At 39.6% G+C, this 22,094-nt stretch overlaps 2 protein-coding genes across 2 annotated transcripts in view; one reads left to right on the forward strand and one right to left on the reverse strand.

The window, feature by feature from the left end:
- Positions 1 to 19,145, forward strand: part of necab2 (N-terminal EF-hand calcium binding protein 2) — a 141,160-nt gene extending 122,015 nt beyond the window's left edge. The window contains exons 11-13 of the mRNA XM_034142112.1: positions 10,054 to 10,131; positions 10,850 to 10,941; positions 13,236 to 19,145. Of these exons, the coding sequence (XP_033998003.1) occupies positions 10,054 to 10,131; positions 10,850 to 10,941; positions 13,236 to 13,264 (199 nt within the window). The 3' untranslated portion in view covers positions 13,265 to 19,145. The remainder of the gene's footprint in view (positions 1 to 10,053; positions 10,132 to 10,849; positions 10,942 to 13,235) is intronic.
- Positions 19,146 to 21,165: 2,020 nt separating this feature from the next.
- Positions 21,166 to 22,094, reverse strand: part of slc38a8a (solute carrier family 38 member 8a) — a 39,585-nt gene continuing 38,656 nt past the window's right edge. Inside the window, 1 exon segment of the mRNA XM_034141849.1 lies at positions 21,166 to 21,709. Within this exon segment, the coding sequence (XP_033997740.1) occupies positions 21,607 to 21,709 (103 nt within the window). The 3' untranslated portion in view covers positions 21,166 to 21,606.

Consider the following 22,094-nt stretch of genomic DNA (forward strand, 5'->3'; position numbering starts at 1 on the left):
GAAATAACTTATTGTGAATTGTACTCCTATTGTGATCTGGGAATGATCAATTCTTCAATAATATTCTCATATTAGTTAAATGTTTGATTTCAAGAGTCCCTAGTATGCTTTTTGGCTATTGCCTTTCCTATAGTATGTTATATAGGAATGTGTGCATGTAAATGGTCTCCCCCCCTGGCCTGAAATGCTAACCAATCAGAGCAGACTGGGCTCTGGTTTCAGACAGAGGGTGAAAAGAGGTGCTGCAGCACAGGCAGTATGAGAAAAATAAAAAGCTTTTTGAACATTAAAGCATGGAGACATGTCACAGTAGAGGCACTACATACAAATATGAACATGAAAATCTGCAGAATAGGGCCTCTTTAAATCTTTAGAAAACCATTTGTAGGTCGTGACAGTACCAAAATAGTTTATATAATAATAATGCTATATCCAAAAAGTTTCAATAATTTACAATTGTGCAGCCTTAGTTCACTCCCTTCAATCAAAGTCAAGACTGGTGAAAAAAAGTCAAATGACACACATAAATACACCTGCAGCACGGTCAGTCTCCTGACTTTTTCCTGTCATATCTGCGACAATAAGCAATCTGCAATAAGGTCAGTTATAAAAGTGAAAAAATAACTTCAGGCTCAGACATGATATCTGGGCTATTGTGTCTGGTAAGTCAAAACGAAAGTTTGTGGAAATCATCCTGGAGAGCTTAAATACTCCATCAGCACCATGAAGTCTGGCAGCAGACAGCGACACAGTAGATGTTTCTTTGCAACAAATCCTCAACTAAAACTTGCTGAAAATACATTTATTTTCAAACTAGACGAACAACATCTACACAGGAATGCTTACAAAACAACACAACTGTCCAAGACTTCATTCCAATCCATTTGTGTTCAATCACAACTCCAATTCACCCTGACAATGCTTGGGAAGTTTTCTAAGGAAGAGAAAAGCTTTATCCACATAAACTCAAGGCTGTTTGTGCTGCCAAAGGTGCTTCTTCTTAACGTTGACTGATGTGGAATGAACACATGCAATGGCTTTCAGATGGCTGAAAGCTATATCGAGGCAGCACCACTTTTAACGAGTTAACGTTTAACTTTAGTAAACGTACAATGTCAGTTGTTCCACACCATAATGTGTCTAATGCTGAGGTTTACAATACATTTTCAGCAATATTATGTCCTTATACTTTGTGTCAGTTAGCATGCTGACACCCAATGCACCTGGTTAACCATGCCAAATATCAGATAGGATTTTTAATTTAAGAATGGTAACGTTAAGACAGGAAAGTATTAAATTATGTAGGCCTACTTCAGAACAAATACTACTAGATTCCTGTACTTTACTTGGGCATTTTATTTTCTTGCCACTTTATAGCCTACTTCCACTCAAGACTTACTGTTAATGGAATTAAGCTATCTATATGCTATATAACAGTCATAGGGTATATTATTATGAACTGAGTACTTTTACCTTTGAAGAAACTACATACTTTGACTTATATAATGCAGGACTATACCCGACAGAGTACTTTGACAGTGTGGTGTTAGCTAGGTGTTAGCTGCTAGCGTCACTGTAGAATCTTGGTCTTGTTTTCTTACTTTTCTTGTTTAATTTTGGTGAACACAGTTGAAACATGGGAAGTTACTTTTGATAGGTTGAACTCATGTAATCATTGATTCTAAATTGATTGCAAATTTGCTCAAATACGAATGAAAACCAAGTTTGCGCAGTATGTGGAGAGTTTGAGCGAACAGCTGAATTTGGATATTATATTTCATCATCATTATCTGCGTAATCCATCCTCTTTCAACACTTTTCTTACTGTTATCTGCAAACTTTCAAGCATTTTCAAGGTCTGGTTCCTTACTGATAAAAGGTTATGCTTCAGTAAGTCACACATACTTCACCCTTGGCTCTAGGGGGAACAGAGAGCATTTAATGATTCGGCTGAGGTTGAAAAATAGCACACTCAGGTGGAGGGGGCCTTCAGAAGAAACACTGCCGTTAATCTGGTGTGCTGTTTGTTTTTACCATTAGCTTTTTCACTCGCTTGTTTGTACCGGTTTGTACATGTGTTACTCTTACTTTATCAGTTAATGTGGTGGCAGCACAATGCTTACAGGTAGCTGAAGTGAATAATTCATGAGGAAGAGGAAGCCTGCTCATTAACCTTGAATAGACGTTCCCTCCTGTGTGCTGTTTCCTTCTTTCTCTCTTGTGTTTCAGAGCATATCTTTTCTTTCTTTCTTCTCAGCTCATTTAATCTTGCACATACTAAGTGTAATATATGCAGCTTATGTTGTCTCTGCCTCCCCTTGCTCATTATCTTTACGGGTGAGTGTGTGATTACATTCAGGAACACCTCAATCTACTATCATGTCCCCCATGCAGAGCTCACACAACTCAAGTTATTTCTTTTAAAGGCAGCTGAGGTACCAGAGAGCAGCAGTCTGACCCCCCAGTGCCCTCCTCAGGTTCAGGGAAGAACTGCCTATGCTCTCCTCAGACCAAAAGATCCAATCCAGTCGTTAGATGCAAAAAAATACACAGAAAGGCAAAGAAGCGGTATCATACAGTCGGTAATGTCCCTCCCTACAGCTATTTAAAAAAAAATGTTTGACCTGTTTTCCCACCTGGTCCTGGGTCTGCCCCCGTGTAAACTATGCTCTCAGTTCAAAAAACAAAAAAGTAAACTATAGAGAGCTATTTAACTGGAGATTTATGGCTTAAAGCAGTGGTTCTCAAATGGGGGTACGCGGACCCCTAGGGGTACGTTGGAGTACTGCAGGGGGTACGTGAAATTTATTTTATGTTAATGAAAAAAAAAAAAAAATCGAAAAAAAAATATACCAATTTTAGGAAAAGTAACAAAGTTTGAGCAGTGTGGGTTTTATATGAACAGAGTTACATATATTTCAAAACGTGAAGTGTAATAACTGCAGTTGTCTCCCTGTCAGAATGACAAAGATCCTCAGTGAAGCACAAGCCCATGTTTCTCACTACATTGTAAGTACAACTTATTAAAAAGATGAGTTCAATGCAACTAATGTCATCTTAGTGTTATTGCATGATGTTAAAATTGGTTTGCCATGAATTTAGTGATGGATTGTAAACATTTGAAATGTAGCATTTAAGTGTTTCTCAGTTACAATGTTGTTGTTTTAATAAATCAGACACTGATGGTGCAGCGCTGTACTGTACCTCTTTATATAGGCATTTTGTCCCTAACAAATAGTTGTTGCGCTGATCAGGGGGTACTTGGCTGAATTTTTTTTTCAAAGGGGGAACATTACTGAAAAAAGTTTGAGAATCACTGGCTTAAAGTATAAAAAAACTAATTTCTAGAAAACCGCCTTTAAAGATATATAATGTGACATTCCGTACATTTTGCAAGAAACTACAGGTGAATAGGGTAAAATAAATGTTTTAAAAAAAGGAATGAAAAGATATGACCACAAAACTCTCCCAGTTGTTAACCTCATCTAATGCTTTACTTTGGTGAATTAAAGATACATCTACACACGTAGATAGACACATTTAGCAAATTAAAAAACTAAATGTGCATTTTCTACGTTAAAAGATGATGTGTTATGGATGGAAAAAAGGCTAAAATATCAAAATTGATGAGTTCATGAAAAATACCCTTTGCCTGGCCTTAACCACTTGGCCTGTAGGAGTCAAGGCTGGAGATCTGCACAAATCAGTGTTGTAGTCAAGTCACCAATTCACGAGTCCAAGTTACTCTCGAGTCCCCAATTTTCGAGTCCGAGTCCAAGTCCGAGTGACCCAAGGAGAGTCCAAGTCCGAGTCATCATTACCTGTGTTCGAGTCCGAGTCACCTAAGAAGAGTCCAAGTCAAGTCCGAGTCACAAGTCTTCATGTATTAATCTTAGTGGATATATTTGTTGAAATGTAGCTGCTCCTCTACATTGCTTTTATCCTGTCATGTTATACTAATCTGTCTATTGAACTGCTGTGAAGCCAGTTTGGCTACAATTCTTGTATAAAAGGTGCTATACAAATATAAAGCTTATTACTAATATTAATATTATTATTATTATTATTATTATTGTAAATTACCTTTAATATGTCTAACTATATTTAAAATTAGTTACCTTTTAGAGAAGTGATTATATTTGTATGCCAATATTTTCTTATGGTAAAGTTTTCGTTTTGCACTTTCATTTTGATAGTAATAAGATCGGGACTCTTATTTTGAAGGAACTTTTACCGGAAGTCAATGGACAACGGAGCAGTGTAAACACACATGGGGTGTTTCTCAATCGCGAGTACGCTTGCTTGGTAGCACATGTCTGCCGAGCATCTTGCTTCAGAAGCGAGGCAAGAATACTTCCTGCCATTCGGAAAACGAAGAGTGGAACAGGCTAGCAAGTGTGCAGGTGTGCGTCATATGAGAGGCCCCGCCTTACATCTTCCGCCACAGATTTGGGGAAATTGGTCCGTGCGCAAAGCATTGTGGGGATTTTAAGACCGCGAAGTCTACTCATGTGCAGCCTCGATATTTCTCCAAACGGAGTACGCCGGGCTCGGTAGATTTCCAAGTATGCTGGAGATTGGAACAGTACTTCAGCGGCACTCGATGACGTAGTATGCTTGAAATAGTGGCTCTGCAGCAGCTTTACTCGACATTGAAAAACACCCTTGTAGAGAGAGGTGAAGTCTACCATCTACCTCCGCCCCATGGGACCTTATTTCGGAAAAATTATGTATTGAAGTCAATGGGAAGAGAAAACGTATCTTTCGATCCCGTTTGAATTGTGCCACGAATTACACATATGATGTTTGTCAATCTTAAAAAATAATTTCCATGTCAAAAAAGTCACAGTTTGTCGTAAAACTGTTGAAATATAAGACTATGAAAAATACGCAACTAGAAAGACTACAAATCCCAGAATCCCGGTCCCGCATGCTGGCTCTTACGGAACCGACTAACTCCCTTTTTGTGTATGTACAGCGCTCAACACGCCCAGACTTGTAGTGATTTTCACCTCGTTTAATACTTTTCGCCTCATTCTGAAAGAAAGAGGTGAAATGTGCCAACGTGACGGCCGTCTTGGTGTGTGGTGCGAGACGGGAGATGTAGTTCATTGAGCGGTTTCACACAAAAAAAGTGTTGCTTCACAGTTTTACGACACATTTTTATTTTTTTGACTTGTAAAATTATCTTTTAAATTGACAAACATCATATGCGTAATTCGTGGCACAATTCAAACGGGATCGAAAGATAATCTTTCTCTCGCCATTGACTTCAATACATACTTTTTCCGAAATAAGGTCCCATGGAGCTCAACCGGAAAGGGAGGGACTTCGCCTCTTTATAATGACGGATAGATGACGGATAAATTAACATATAGGCCTACTAAATATTTGCATTCGGTTTTTAGCACCTGGCTGATAAGGGCATAAGTTCTTACGTTGGTAATGATTGTATAAAAGCAAGGGTGTGCAATAAACAGATACCATCAGTTGGAGAGTCTGACCATCATTCAGCCGGGGAGCTACAATTATTATAGTGAATGTTTAAAGCACATGGCTACTTAGTATGCAAAATGACGACATTCTGCATGTTAAGTAGGCATGTGCTTTCGTGTTATCTGCTGAATCTTTATTTATTGATTAGATCACATAACTCTGATGATAGTGTTCAAGACAGCCTACCTACATGTCTGAACTCAATCCTTATGGCGCTTTTCCACTGCAGCACGTAGCACGGTTTAACCCGGCCCTCTTTTTTTGCTTTTCCACTAGTGGTAGTTCCGGCTCAGGACTACTTTTTCACCTTTTTTCTGGCCCTCCAAAATCGAGGTTCTTACCGGGCCAACAACCGGGCTGAATATGCTAAACTAGTGACGTAAACACTCTCGACTGCTGAATGGTCAGAGAGAATCGCTGGCAAGGGGGCTACAACTACAACAAAATGAACATATTTTACCGTGATTTAATTGTAATACACGTTTCAAAATGATGCCGAAGTAACAACATACTGATACCGGTTAGTAAAAACCATGAATTAATGCTTTGACAAGTCTGCAGACAGACGGCAGGCGAAAAACCTTTTAAAATGCGTGTTTTCTGAATGGAGATCGGCTAACCTAACGCAGTATATGCTCCGACCGTCCACACTCACAACAACGGCCTATACAGACATAAATAAACCAGCGACTGTATTCACCATGACACAGACAGTCTGTGGTTTGTACTTGTTTAACTTTTGTCTAGTTTCTGAACAGATATGAGGAGCTGTGAGCTTGAGTGCTAACAGCTAACGGCTGATGTTTTGGTTTTGTGGTTCGCATTGAAGATGACGTCACGTCGGGCAGCGTCGCTCCGCCCGCCGAACAGCCGATCGCCCGCCTACACTGCGTTACTATAGTTACTACCCCAGTTGGTAAACTGTAATGGAAACGCAGCATAAAGTGAGCCTGGCCTACCAAGGCCTAACCATACTGTACTAAGCTGTGCTAGGTCCTGCAGTGGAAAAGCGTCATTAGAGTAATGTGTTGTGGAGCCTTCTCTTCAATCTTTTTTCCACATAACAAGCATTTTGCGCTGCTCTTTCCCAATGTGGAAGAAAAATCTAGGAAAGCATACAGCACGATGCGGGGTGTGTCTCTGGACATCTCTAGACTGGAATAGCGGGGGCGCGCCCAGTACGTGCACTCACCTCGCAGGTGCACACGCCAGGACAGAGTACATCTGACTCGAGACAAAACTTGCTCGAATCCGAGTCCAAGTCGGAGCGTCAATGTACAAGTCGAGTCAGAGTCATCGTGGGCTAAAAATTCACGAGCCCGAGTCAGAGTCATGGTGCGCGAGAATTCACGAGTCCGAGTCGAGTCCGCGTCAATCAGTGCGAGTCGAGTCACGAGTCCCGAAAATCGGCACTCGAGTCAGAGTCCAGGACTCGAGTGCTCCATCTCTGGCACAAATATTAACATACAGCACATTCAACTTTTCAGTGTAAGCAATGTTTCTTTTTAAGTAGAATTTTCATTCTAAACATTTTTTTTAATTCCTATTATTTTGTTTAGACATTTGCTGGAGATGTTATGTATGTATCTAATGTCCTGCTTTTTTCTGTATGAACTTTATGGAATAGCCAATCTGCTTTTAAAGGAAAACACTCCAGCCTTTTAAACTTGATGTTGAACAAATTCACAACAATGCAAAAGAGTTATTTGTATGTGATCTTCAGAGAGGTCTGCGCTTGCACTATGACAATTGCCTGGAAAATTGGAATGGAAATTGATTTCTGAAAAGAGGTACCCGTAGCTGGCCTTAATGAGAGTAATTTTATGCTGAAACAAGATCCAAAATTGCAGCACTCCGCCTGATCTACATAACACAACCTCAGCTGCTGCACTCTCTCATTTGGCAAACAGGCTAGTGCAAATACTGGACCTTGCACAGATGAAAATGGGATGGCACTGCATTGGTGCGGGTCTCTAGATTTGATGCGGTTGGGTCTTGTCAAACACTCTTTGACAACCATCTTCTTACAATAGATTCACAGAGTGTAAGTAGTTAACGGTAAACTGGTATTAAATGTATAGACTTTTGGAAAGACTTCATGAAATATTAAATATTCTGATATTCAATGCTTAGACAGTGGAACAGGATTGGGATTACCAATCAAAGGGTCAGTGGTTTGATCCCCACCCCCTGCAGTCAATATGTCCAAGTGTCATTGGGCAAGATACTTAAGCCCAATTTATCCCTATGCATTTCTATGATATTGGAGTTGATGTAATTTGCTTTGCATAAAAGTGTCACCTTAAAGACATAATGTAAAATTAGTAATGTCACTAGAACCCAGTCTTGGTTCCATTGGTGACATAGGGTTGATACCATGATGCACAGATGGTGGTTTAAAGCTATATCTTATGTTGAGAATGTATTCAATGATAAGGTAATGTGAGAAGAGGTCTTTTGTTGTCAAATGATGGACATTTCCAGAAAGATAAGACTTGATCAAAATGTCAACCTCTCCTGACCTTAACCTCTTAAACTACGCAAGGGCAACAGCATCCTCCGCTGACATGAATCTGTTTTAGGCTCAGTCTAAATCTGAATGACATCATCTAAACGAGATAACGTGAGGAATCCATTGGTGCCAAGTAATGCTAGCTTCTCAGGAAGAAGGCTTAATATTGCTCCAAAGTTAGGCTTCTTTTTGTTACACAAACTACACACGTATGCTCATGAACTCCAACCTTTTTAACCTTTACACTTTTAACTAAGTTATGCTTTACATACATTTTAATCATCTTTTTAACCATACTTTTGTATTTTTTTTAGGAAATCATTAACTTTTACATCCTGTTGTCTAAATTGTTTTTACCAGGGCTACAGTTGGAATTGCAAGAACTGAGTATGACTGGAAAGTAGACTCTTGTGGATCAATGGCCAACACACAATTGAATTCATGTGTGATGATGTCAGTCCATACTAACCATTTCCCTCTTTTTCTTTTTACTTGACCTCACAACTTTAAACAATGATCTGTTGTGATATGTAGGATCATTAAAACATCACTATAACTACAAAATGGAGACGGAGGGCATTCAGATGATGTACGGCATTACTAGATTTAATGATAGAATAGGGGTTTCTGTTCGATTTCCAAAAAAGACATCAGTCTAAGGCATCAATTTTACAACAGTTTTCCGTAATGCTTTTGTGTCTTAAAGGTCCCCTATTATACTGTTTTTCATCAATATATTATAGGTCTCAGATAAAAACAAACATGTCTCTGAAGTGTTTGGCTCCAAACACCAAACAGACCATTGTAGCATCCCATAATCCCCTCTGTTTCAGCCCTGTTTCAATAGTGCTGATTCTCTGTCTGTTAGTTTAGATGAAAATAAGGAGCCCCTCCCCACGCCCCTCTGAGAGATATTTGGTTAAAAAAACACAATGGTGCTCTAGGAGGAGATTCAGGTGATAAGGTGGGGGGGGTTACCTTGGTTGGTGATTGGCTAATGGTTACACAAGACAAAAAATCGTTATGACATCATAAAGTGGCCAAAATCTGATCAGCTCATTTTCAGACAGGTTTTTATATAAAAGGATCAGGACAAAAAGAGAGAGAATCTTTTTTCCTGAAACTCTCAGAATCTCTTTTCACAGAGGGGACACATGTTTATGTAGAAAATACATGAAAAAGTGAATTTTGCATAATAGGTGACCTTTTAAATGAAATTTTCCATAGAAAATTGAAAATGTTTTCAACTATTCTTGAACTATTCTTCAACAAATTGTATAAAAATTGTTGCAACAATATAATTAGGCATACAAAAACGTTGTGATTTGAATAGTTTCCTAACCAAAACACAACGTTGATTGATTTGACACACAGGGGTAATTTCATCTCAATTTATTCTTCAGGTTCCCAATTTTCCAGGTGATGTAAACCACCTTTATTTGGCATATGCTGTTACCCTGCTATCCCCTAGAGATCTCCTGCCCCAAATAAAAAAGGCAACAAAAGGCCTATATTAGGGGGGCGTGGAGTGGAAAGCTGTGTGACAATATCAAGGAAACATGGAAAAAGCACCCCTGTGGCTTATTCCCAACACATTAATGTTCTTCTTGAGGCAATATAAACCTTAGTCATTACAGCAAAATGGGCCCTTTAAAGTGCCTTATATAAAAATGGTCATTAACGTCCAACTCCCCCCAATCACACTGACCTGGTCACACATTGTTCTGTTGTAAAATTGCAACTTTCATTTTAAAGATGGGATGCAATCTTCCTCCCATCATCATTGTGCTGGAAGAGGAAACACTTCACCATCGATTTGCTTTTCATTTCAATCAAATGTCCTCCCCTTTTTGTCATTTTCTCTCCAGCTTTTTTCTCTATTACTCCTTGTTCCCCCTTTTCTTCTTCATACCTGCATCTCTTCTTCCCTCCTCTTCCTCCCTCCGTGCATTCTGTCATAACTCTTTTTCTCACCCATCACTTTCCATGCCACATCTTCTCCTCAATGATCCACTCAATGCCACTCTTCTCTGCCTCCCCCTCAGTGTGACTGCGGTGCGTCTGCCGGACGGTTTATCCTTCGTCGTCTACGAGTTCTGGGATGGAGAGGAGGAGTGGAAGAGGTGAGTTTTCAATTACCTTTGGCTTTATGTACTTGAATAAATATTATTTCCATTTTAAGCCTGAGCTCATCGCTCAGTTTGATTTGATTTATATATATATATAAGGCTTGAAAGTAAAAGCGCCAATGCAGCAGTGACGCTACTTATGAGCCAAATCAACAGGCGCAATAAAACATCTGTAAGTGCAGATGAAGGCCCATTGCTGCCAAGTGAGTCATTACTGAACGAGGATATTCATTTTCTTTCTGAAAAAGTCTGCGAGTCAGCACTCCTCTGGAACTTTGTCGGAGTGCAGGATGCCATTGTTTTCATTGATTGGTGATTACCAAATGAAGAGAGCGCTCACTTTTCTTCCATTACTGTCATCTGCCCCGTTGGAAAAATTCCTCCAACCACATTTAATTAGCTTTCTTCAGACGCTCACTCACTCCGGAGTTGCTGAAGCACTTGAGTTGCGTCAGGTCTTCATGATTTAGTGATGGTGCTGGGCATGAGGAGAGGCTGCTGATGTAGCTGCCTGCTGGTCTGAGTTTCTGCTCCACTGCTCACAGCCTCCCAACGCCATTCATATTTCAGCTCTTACAGTAAAGGCTAAGGGCCGTGATAAGCGCTTTGAGGCCATGTGTGCTTGCGTGCTTTTATAAGTGGCAAGTGCGTGTGCACATATGTGTTGTGTGTGTGTGTGTGTGTGCTATCTAACCCTCCCTTCTGCTTCCAGGCACCTCCAGTCGGCCCCCAATAAAGCCTTCCAGCATGTGAAGGTGGACACACTGTGCCAGCCGGAGACCGTGTCCTCTGTAGCCGTGCCAGGTCAGTGTGAAACACTACACAGTAAAACAGTAGACTGAAGTTTATTTTTATCATCAGTCAAAGGAGCACTCCTATAGAATTGTGCAGGAATTAGTCCTTAAACCCAAAATGGGCATTTTTTAGCTGCTGGCACCCTCGTCTTGAAGTCAATGTTTCCTTAATCTTTAATAAAAACTCAAGAGGTTTTCATGTTTTGTTCTAAAAAACCTCAGTTTAATCTACTTGGGAATTTTGAACCTTTTATGCTTTTAAAAAAAGCAGTTGCTAACAAGTAGTTAAATGAGACTGCTAAGCGTTACCATGTAACGTTAGCTGCATTTAGCTTAGCTTAGTGGTTTAGTTCCTTTAGCCGATTTAAAACATTTTTACAACAACTTTTACTTGTCAATGGGAATACATTACCTGTGGAAGAAATGTCTTTCAATTATTCTTTTTATTGATGATTAACTGTTTAGTTTGTTAAAAACCAAAAAATAGGGAAATAAGGTAACTAAAGCTGAGAAAATCAGCCCATCAAACTTCATATTTCTTGATTAAAAACTTAGATTTGTAACAACTTATCCACATTGCAGCACTGAATAGAAAACAATGACACACAATTGAATAGTAAGTACTGTTCAGCTACACAATTCCAGAGCAGAACTGAAAGATAGTAATGTCCACTGTTGACCACAACATATTACTAGACCGACTAGAAAACTGGGTGGGACTTTCGGCAACAGTTCTAAATTGGTTTGAGTCCTACTTAAAGGACAGAAAAAACTTTATTTCTATAGGTAAATACACATCTGAGTTGACAAATATGACATGTGGGGTACCTCAAGGCTCCATCTTGGGGCCTCTTCTCTTTAACATCTACATGCTACCACTGGCTCAGATAATGAAAAACAACAAAATAAGTTACCATAGCTATGCGGATGACACACAAATTTACGTAACAATTTCACCAGGAGATTATGCTCCAATTCAAACACTGAGTAAGTGCATTGAACAAATCAATGACTGGATGTGTCAGAACTTTCTCCAATTAAACAAAGATAAAACTGAGGTAATGGTTTTTGGAGCCAAGGCAGAACGTATAAAAGTTAGCGCTGAGCTTCAGTCTGCAATGTTCAAAACAACAGATAAAGCCAGAAATCTAGGTGTAGTCATGGACTCTGACCTGAGTTTCAACAGTCACATTAAAACAGTTACTAAATCAGCCTACAATCACCTAAAGAACATAGCTAGGATTAAAGGACTAATGTCACAGCAGGATTTGGAAAAACTTGTCCATGCTTTTATCTTCAGTAGACTCGACTACTGCAATGGTGTCTTTACAGGCCTCACTAAAAAATCTATTAGAAAGCTGCAGCTAATTCAGAACGCCGCTGCTCGAGTCCTCACTAACACTAAGAAAGTGGATCACATCACTCCTGTTCTGAAGTCTTTACACTGGCTTCCTGTGTGTCAAAGAATAGATTTCACAATATTGTTGCTGGTTTATAAAGCTTTGAATGGTTTAGGCCCAAAATACATGTCTGACCTACTGCTAAATTATGAACCATCCAGAACCCTCAGGTCTTCAGGGACTGGTCAGCTTTCTGTCCCCAGAGTCAGAACTAAACATGGTAAAGCAGCATTCAGTTATTATGCTCCAAATATCTGGAACAAACTCCCAGAAACCTGCAGGTCCGCTGCAACTCTTACTACTTTTAAATCCAGGCTGAAGACTTTTCTTTTTGCCGCTGCTTTTAATTGAACTATTCACATCTTAAACTGCACTGTAACTTTTAACTTTTATCCATGTATTTTTTCTTTTAATGTTTATTTTATTATCTTTCCTTTTTAATGACTGATTTTAAATGCCATTTTTAAAATGTCTTCCATTTTTGTAAAGCACTTTGAATTACCTTGTGTTGAAAGGTGCTATATAAATAAACTTGCCTTGCCTTGCCTTGCCTTGCCTTCTCATAGTCCTAAAAAGTGATTTGTGTGTAGCCAATAGGCTGACTTTGTAATTGTAATCACTTGAAGCCAAGAGGCATTTTAAGCAATTAAAGCGACCTGGCACCATTTAAAACGCCAGACTCTGGCCTTCATCCATTCTCCGAGGCAGTGACCTGAGGTGATGCCTGGAACACTGCCATTAGTACTTTATTCTTGTCAAGCTCATTTTTGATCCATCTCTCCTCCCCCACTCCTTTCTTTCGCTACCTCGCCACATTTTGCTTCATCTCCATTTGATATTATCTGTCCCTCCCTCTGGACTTAATTTTATTTTCCGTCTCTCTCTCTTCCCTCTCTGTTTGCAGCCGCCTGGTGCAGTGTGAACAGGGACTGAGCATGAAGATATTCAACGACACGCCACCACTCCTGGACGCTCCCCACCTCCTCCTGAACTCCCCCTCCGACCCTCAAACCTTCTCCCCTCCCTGCGTTTTACCCACTCTAACACCCCCTAAACCCCCTCGTCTTTCAACCCTCACATTCCTCAACTCTTTTTGTAAGTACATGTTTACACAGTGCAAATGTATGGTGTCAACTGCAGTGAAAATTGAACAAACAGTGCATTTAACAACGTGAGATGACCAATGCGTTTGCATCTCACCATAGTTATATTGGAGATATTGGATAATGTCATGTTTCAGGTAGCTTCGAGCCACTGTAAAGTGGAGTGTGTCATGTAGCAAGGACCCTGGCGTAGAGTTTTTCATGTAGCAGAACTGTTTTGGGGTAGTGCATTCTGGAATGTGGCTTTTCTTTTCCCTGCTAGGGTCGACCACAGGTAGATCATCTTAGTTAGCCGTTATTTCATAGTAGCTGCTCATTCCACATTTGCTCCCATACAAAGTGTTCTGGTAATTACATTTTCATTTTGTAACTGACCAAATGCTTTGGACATTATTCTCACATCAGCCGTTCTAAACTCATCAACATCACGAGTAATAACTTGATAAAACTTTATTCAAACAATTTGATTATAGATGCAATACCCATACATACCACATAATGTCAGTGTGTGAGTTCTCCAGAAGGACCTGGAGATAGCACCAATGTTCGATTATGAAGCCAAAAGCTATATTATTATTTTCATAGCATTGTTTTGTAAAAAGAAGAATTCTGGAAGGTAATGCCTGATTTATGTTTGATGCCTCTAACCGGCTCGCAAATGTAATCTGACACCACGCGGATGGGCGGATACAATTGTCCATTTATACAACTAAATAACACAAGGTAGACATTAAAATATGTTCCAGAACAAACAATAAACCCATATCAAAGGTAATCAGCATTGACCTGCGGACAAGTTGAACGAAGTTAATGTCCTAAAATGACCACTAAGCTCCTCTATAATAACTTTGCTCAATACCTCACTATAGGTTTAGAGTCTTCTGAACAATGTTGCCACCTGAGAACCAGGGTTACGGTTGTAACTTAAGGCCTACTTACTTTCAGATCAACTTCATTTGTTGCGTGAGCTGGTTAAGCATCTTCACCCCGAGTATATTTATATAGAATGGCTGCAGTGGGAGTAATGTCTTTAACGGGAGGAACTTATCATCCTGTGTTAAGCACATGGTTTTAATGAGCAACCGAAACCAAATCTCTGCTAAGCCAGACATCAGTTATCAGTTCATCAGATGGTGACATAAGCCAGTTTGGTGTCCTGAATTATGAAAAGATGTCGGTCTTCACAAATATTTGGATATGTAGATGGTTTTGATTGACAGATATGAGAGAAACATTTATAGCATTTGGCGAGTTATGCTTCTTCATGTACCTTTTATTTCACTTTGGGGTTGACCCTCTGAGCACTGACATTTAAGAGGTGGGATAAAAAAAGTGTTTTGCTGTCTAGGGATCATTTGTGACTTAGACAAGAATCTGCTGCTACCTTGAGACAGAAAAAACTAAGTAGAGAGACAAAGGCAGCACCTCACTGTTCTCCATGCAGTTAACGTTTGTTTCATTTCTGCCTTCTGTTTATGTATTCTTTGTCTAAATGTGCGATGGGTAACTTATATTAGCTGTGTAAGTAGAGATTGTACATGATGAAAATGTGGTTCTATGATTATTATATTTGTATTTATTGAAATCTATTAGTGCTATGGTGCAAATTGTATTCCTTAGTGAAAGTGGCAGTTGCCTTCGAAGCGCTGCGGATTCTCGTACCATTTTGTTTGAATCTGAATACCTACCATCAAAAACTTAAACCCATCTGAATGACATTGAATATGAAGCCTTAAACATTAACACATGTTCGGGGAGCTCTTTAGGGTTTTCAAAACAAGACATTCTTTTTGGTGCGATGTAAACTCCCAGTAAGCAGGGAAATGCCCTTTAGCATCAGATTACACAACCCCAGTTTTGTGTTGCGTTGACATATTGTTACATATTCTCCATTGCATTATATTGAAACTTTCTCAGCTAACAACATATCACCGGAAAAAAAATGACCTTGACTTCACTTAGCATACCGTAGCTTATAGATCAACCACCTCAGCATCTCGAACAACGTGTAGTGCCACCATTATCCCCAACTATAAGAGAGAAGGGCTCAATACATATAAAGAGGCCATGACAGACATTAGAATCCATATCTACTGGGTCTCTTAAACATAAAGAAAAAGACCCCCATCAGGAAGCTATCGTAAGGATACTATTCTAATGTAATATTGAATGTCAAAGATTCCTCCAAACGTCTGTAGATCGCAATGCAAAAGATGCACAAAACAAATCTGGTGAAGAAAACCTTTCGTTCAAATATAATTAGCTAAACAAACCAAATAGTTTCTAATTTGCGCGACATTTTCTGTCTTCGGCCATTACCGTGTTCCCAACTGTTATCTTAGGCACAACTCTCATGACCAAGATCTGAGGTTCATTTCAGGTCAAAGATACCCGGACTCCATCCCCCTGACCTGACCTCCCCCCCCCCAATACCACCACTGTAATACAATCAGACTCAGAAAGCACAATGTAAGAATGAGTGAATATTGTGATTTAAAGATATATTATAGAGAATGATGAGAGTATTTAAAGATATCGAGTATTACTTTATCTGGTTAAAGCTGTGTTGATGAATCACTCCTTTATTGCTCTATTCTTTCCATCCACCTCACTATTGATCTCTATTTTCACATGTGATTGACAGCCAGGCTGCTCTCTGCCTGGCTGTGGTCCAGTGAGTGTGATCCTCCTACACCAGGGGTGTCAAACTCAATTTCATCGCGGGCCACATTAGAATTATGGTTGCACTCAAAGGGCCGGTGGTAACTTTAAGACTATATAAATATACATAGATAAATATACATAATATATATATAAAATAATGTATTATTTTACAATATTTCCTCTGCATTGGATTATTATCGGATATGGTAATAACTTCATAATTAACTACGCCTGAAAGCATAAGTCTGGTAAGTAATTGCAAGTCTCTTCAGTGCGCATCTCACCAAATGAGATGCATTGTGAGACATGTAGTTTATGGTGCTCCTGTAAAGCGGCACGTGACCTTATAATAAACGTATTATATTCTTTGCAAGCTCTTGTGGGCCACATCAAATGAAGTGGCGGGCCGGATTTGGCCCCCGGGCCTTGAGTTTGACACCCTTGTCCTACACTGACACTGATGAACCATAGCACCGCGCTGGGCTGCATTGAGCGGGGCAGGACTGTGTGGAATGTGGAAGTGTTGAATATTATTACATATGCTGTAACAGAACATATGTATTACAGTAGGCTTTTAGAACAGGCATGCAGAGGCGTTGCTGCTTTCTTTGTGAAATGTCTATACTAATCTCAGTGTCCGTGTTAAAGGAACCCTGTGGAGGTTTAGCCACTAGTAGCGCTGTGGAGCAGTGTATATACTTACCCTACTGTCTCGCTGTTGATTTCACACTACTGTGCTGCAAACCCAGATTTAGACAATTAAGGTTTATAAAAGAATTTAAAAGAAATTAAATGCGTTCATGGCGTTGGACCTCAAAATAAAGCTGCTCTGTCAATTAGCATTAGACTAGCTGCAAGTTAGCCAAAGAGAAACTAGCATTGGTTTAAAATCCAGCTACGTAAAGAACCAGAAACAACCTGCAGCTAAATCATAATTATGAAAATGTTACTTTAAACATATTCCTTTTTTCACTTCTTCATTATCTAAAAAAATGCCTAAATGAGATGCATAAATGTTGGACACTACATTTTTGACATTTATTTGGCTATTATTTAAAAAAAGACCAATGTGAAAATAACAACATATGTTCTCTTATTCTAAACCCTTCCCAGCAGCAGGAATCAATAGAACATCTTGCATTACATCCCATCTCAGGATATCAGTTTTCCGTGCCACCCTCTCTCCCTGCCCTCTGCAGTTGGTGCAGAATGCAGCAGCAGAAACGATACCTCTGCATCAGGATCACCCCGGCTCCCTGTGGAGCTCAGTTAACCATTCTTTAAGTGACTTCTAAGGTCGAACACTTTTTAATCTGCACCAAGGACAACTTCTTTTTGGGCTCGTGTAAGGAGAAGGTAACGACAGCACTAAAATACTGATTGTCAAAGTTGCTAGGCTTTGAATATTTTGAGGATAGACCTATTTTTGGTGACTTTAACATTTCACTCATTAGTTGCTGCTTTTATAACACCATATTCTCACGTACTGAAAGATCAGAGTAATAAAAAGCCGAACTTCCTTTAAATCTCCTAAATTGTGTAAACAGTAGATCAAGTTCTACCCCAGTTCTTAATGATGTAATGTCAGCTTCTTGGGAAACAGCCAATGGGCTTTAACGGACAGGAATCTGTTCAAGACTACGGACCTTTTTCTGAACCTTAAATCTGCAGCTCAGCCAATGACAGAGCAAGTTAGTTTAAAAGAAAAGCTCCACAGGGTACCTTTAATCTTTCACTTCTGAACAAAAAAAATAACTCCTGTTCCAAATCTTGTTTGTGTCCAAGAAGGAGCTGCCGTATTACGAATAGAAACATAAAGCCATATTGCATGGATTGATGTTTACATGTCAGTGACCTACTAATACTGATAGCCATAGTTTTACAGTACTCGAGTGCTCAGCTGAATGCAGCCCACATGCTCTTAGCGAGGGTTTCTTTTCCTGTACATTGCGCCCACGCGGCTGGGTTGTGTATGTGAGGTAGATAGTGAGTGAACTGTCAGAAATGCCAATACTGTTTCCTATTGATACATTCCTGAATGTCCCTCAGACTGTGCAACCTGTTCTTTTCTATCCTTAATACTCCTCAGTGCAACCTGTGCTTCGCCATACAATGAAAGAGTTGTTATTGAAACAGGCCTTGATTTGAATGTTTCCTGGCAACAAGAGATGAAACATTAGAGGAAGCGTGTCACCAGGTTTACCTCATGAGCCAATCAGGAAACGGATCAGTGCTACGACTCTTTCTTTCGGTGGGTGTTTCTCAATGTCGAGTAAAGCTGCTCCAGAGCCACTATTTCAAGCATACTACGTCATCGAGTGCCGCCGAAGTACTGTTCCAATGTCCAGCATACTTGGAATTCTACCGAGCCCGGCGTACTTCGTAGCGAGAAATTTCGAGGCTGCACATGTGTAGACTCCGCGGTCTTAAAATCCCCACAATGCTTTGCGCACGGACCAATTTCCCCAAATCTGTGGCAAAAAATGTAAGGCGGGGCCTCTCATATGACGCACACCTGCACACTTGCTAGCCTGTTCCACTCTTCGTTTTCCGAATGCCAGGAAGTATTTTTGCCTCGCTTCTGAAGCAAGATGCTCGGAAGACATGTGCTACCAAGCAAGCGTACTCGACATTGAGAAACACCCTATGGCTGTGTTCTTTTCTATCCTTCAACTGAGTGCATGTCAACTGAATGTCCAGTAACTTCTTTGCTGTAGTATTAGGCCATGCTACTCTTCAATGGGTTTTGTGCATTTCTTACCTTTTTCTTTTCTAGTATTCCTTTGAAGGAGACAGAGACTAAAACCTATTATATAAAATATATATGACTAGAAAAATGGCATACAAGAATGAACATTCACTTTTATGGCAATGTTTAATGAAATATTAATTCTTAATGTATGTTTCAGTAAAAAAATACAGCTTTCTCTTAAGTGTAGAGACTTAATGCAGGGATGCAAGTATTATATTTGGTCTTTAAAGAATATCTTGTTGAAATTCTAGATGATGTAGAGTGATGCAATTCAATAAACTATAAAAATATAAAACTGTGTGGCTTTTATTTTGAATCCTGGCGATGACTTGTTTTGGTGTTTGTTTCATACGGAACGATTCTGGCAGATTGTAGTCTTATCATCAATAAAACAATCCTGAATACACAATTGTTCACTTAACGGTTTGATAAGAATTACAATGGAATAAACATGAAATATCTGGTGTACTTGATCTCAACCCAACAGAGCAAGATGTGATACATTTAATTAAAGGGGCACTTTCAGTTTATTTTTCATAGTCACAGTGTGTTATACACCCTAATTCTAATCAAGTCTGTAGTGGGTCCACATTTACGGTAGGTGTCAAAAGTGAAGTATACTTTAGAAAAGACAGCATGCACGATAGGGAATGGGAATAAGAGATCATCAACAGCAGGTCGGCCATCTTTGAAGGATACTAGCAAACGTGTTGGTTAACCATTAGCAAAGTAGTGTTAAGCGTTTCAATTCAACATTTTAAACATAGTCACTAGCCAATTGCATGACAAACGAACCAAACAAAAAAGCCCCGATTGGATCACATTTGATTGTTTCAGACAAACGTAATGAGTGGGACGTAGCCAACATTAGCAGAGGACGCTAAAGGGCTTTGGTGTCAGCCATCTGCTGACCGTTTACTGCAAGTGTCAAGAAGAATTGCTGAACTGCAGTAACAAGAAAGGCTACACAGGGAATGAGATTCAAAACATTTGAAACTATACTGAGTTATCGCAGTAAATATAAATCTATTGGTAGATTAAGTATGCATGATAAGCCACCGTTTTGTTAGCACAGTTAACATCTTACGTTTGTATGTACCCATTTGTTTGTAAATTAGACATATGTCAAATGTAGAAAATGCTGACAGGTGTAGGGGCTAACTTCAAACACCAAAGAGGGGCCAACATCAGTAACAGTGATTGGTGGCAAGTTGTCAAGATCCTTTGACCATTCTTCTCTGTTTGGCAGCAATCCTGTTTCTGCCTTGACACGTGAATTTCCCTATGGAGATTATTAAAAAGGTCCATCTTATCTTAGCCTGTTGTCAAACAAAACAAAAACAAAATCTATGGCGGAGCTAATACATTTTGTAAGAAAACAACAACCTAATAATCATAATTTGCAGCCCATTTGTGAAGTTTATCTGGCAGAAAGACATCCAATGTTTTGTTATTTCCGTCCAGATTCTTTTTTTCTACAAGTATACTAAAACAGCCAAAAAAAGACACATTCAATGAAGGTTTCATATAAAAATGATTGTATTTTATTATCTTTTCATTTATTCAATATTTACTTAAAGTTGTCTACTTTATACATCAGTTACCATTTCTTCAAATACCAGAACTCTTTTCTTCTCTTTTTACATAAAAAAAAGATATGACAAGACTTATTTACACAGTTGCATCCAAATTTACAGAAAAAATATTCTCGCTTAAGCAACCTCTGGTGGTTAAACAAAAGGAAATATTAAATATTGACAATCACATATTCCTGGTTTACTGCACATATGGTTATAGCTTTCCAGTTTTCATTTGATTTTGGAATAATGTTCTAACCGTTTGATGTTACATTCCTGATAATTAAAGGGGACCTATCATGCAAAATGCACTTTTGTACGTCTTTTATACATGAATATGTGTCCCCGGTGTGTCAGGGAACTCACCAAGTGTCAGAAAACACAACCCTCTCTATTTTCCTCCATACCCAAATCTCTAAAAAAGGGGCTGCAACGGATCTGATAAAAACTGATCCAGATTTGAACACTGTCCTGACATCAGGACGGTGGCGCTACGGCTATTGGACCAACTCCACCAATCAGGAGGAGACAGCCACGGCCATTGCCGTTCGAAAGCGCTGGAGACGCTGTAGTACATATGCCAGGCCAGTAGATGGTGCTGTTCTCACAGAATCTGCCCTTACAAACACAGAGCTAAAAAATGTCAAATTGAGCTAAATGAGGCATGGCTAAAATGCATGATCTGTTTGGTATTTTGAAAAAAAAAAAGTATAAATATGCCTTATATAGGTATGGTCCTACACTATATTATTCAAATATAGCATGATAGGTCCACTTTAAGTATTCTGCTCATATGGTGTTCAAGAAACCGACAAGTCTTTATAAAGCTCTTCATCTTATCCATAGACTGTATGTAATCGTTTTCTGAAAATAGGTAGGTTGAATGCAGATATTCAATAAAATATGCAAAAAAGAACAATAACCTGCAGCAACACCTGGGGTTTTCAATCAGATCATCTCCGCATGGCGAGAGGTAGACGAGGCCTTTGTCGGGATGCAACGAAGAACAACAAACCCAAAGGAAAACAACGTACCTCGACACTGAAGGGGAAAACGGGCGTTTTCTGGTTAAGTCCATTGTAAGGCCATGAGTAGCACGTTTTTGAGGGGCCTCTTGATAGTTCAGGGGCCATTTCTGGGTTGGCCGGTCCAGGGTGGCCGGTCCTCACTGAAGGACCCTCAGATCCTCCCCAGGACCTGCATGACGGCGATGGTGGTGCTCTGTCCGAAGATGAAGGCTCCGCAGAGCAGGGTCACCCCTCCCCACCCTGTGAGGAACACTCTGGGGGGGGGGGGGGGGGGGGATACAAGGAGACACATAAGAACTGAGGCTAATGCTACAAGCACCTCTCAGATCAATCAGTAAATAACCATGCATCATCTCCTCTGTATATCTCAGGATGTTCAAAGTCTGTGTGGTTCACTCGTACAATTGAACAACTACCACTAGATTACATTGATACTGAACAAATATAAAGAAAAGTGTGGTTTGTATCTTCTTGGTCGAATGCACTTATTGTAAGTCGCTTTGGATAAAAGCGTCAGCTAAATGTAATGTAATATTCTTTTTTCCCCCCCTGCAACCAAAAGAGTTCCTGACCATAAACATACTGCCAAATGTGTTTTTTAATATCTGGATTGGTAATACGGGCGTTGGAATGTGAGTT

The sequence above is a fragment of the Trematomus bernacchii genome, unplaced genomic scaffold (assembly GCF_902827165.1).
Source record: "Trematomus bernacchii unplaced genomic scaffold, fTreBer1.1, whole genome shotgun sequence".
NCBI classification, from domain to species: domain Eukaryota; kingdom Metazoa; phylum Chordata; class Actinopteri; order Perciformes; family Nototheniidae; genus Trematomus; species Trematomus bernacchii.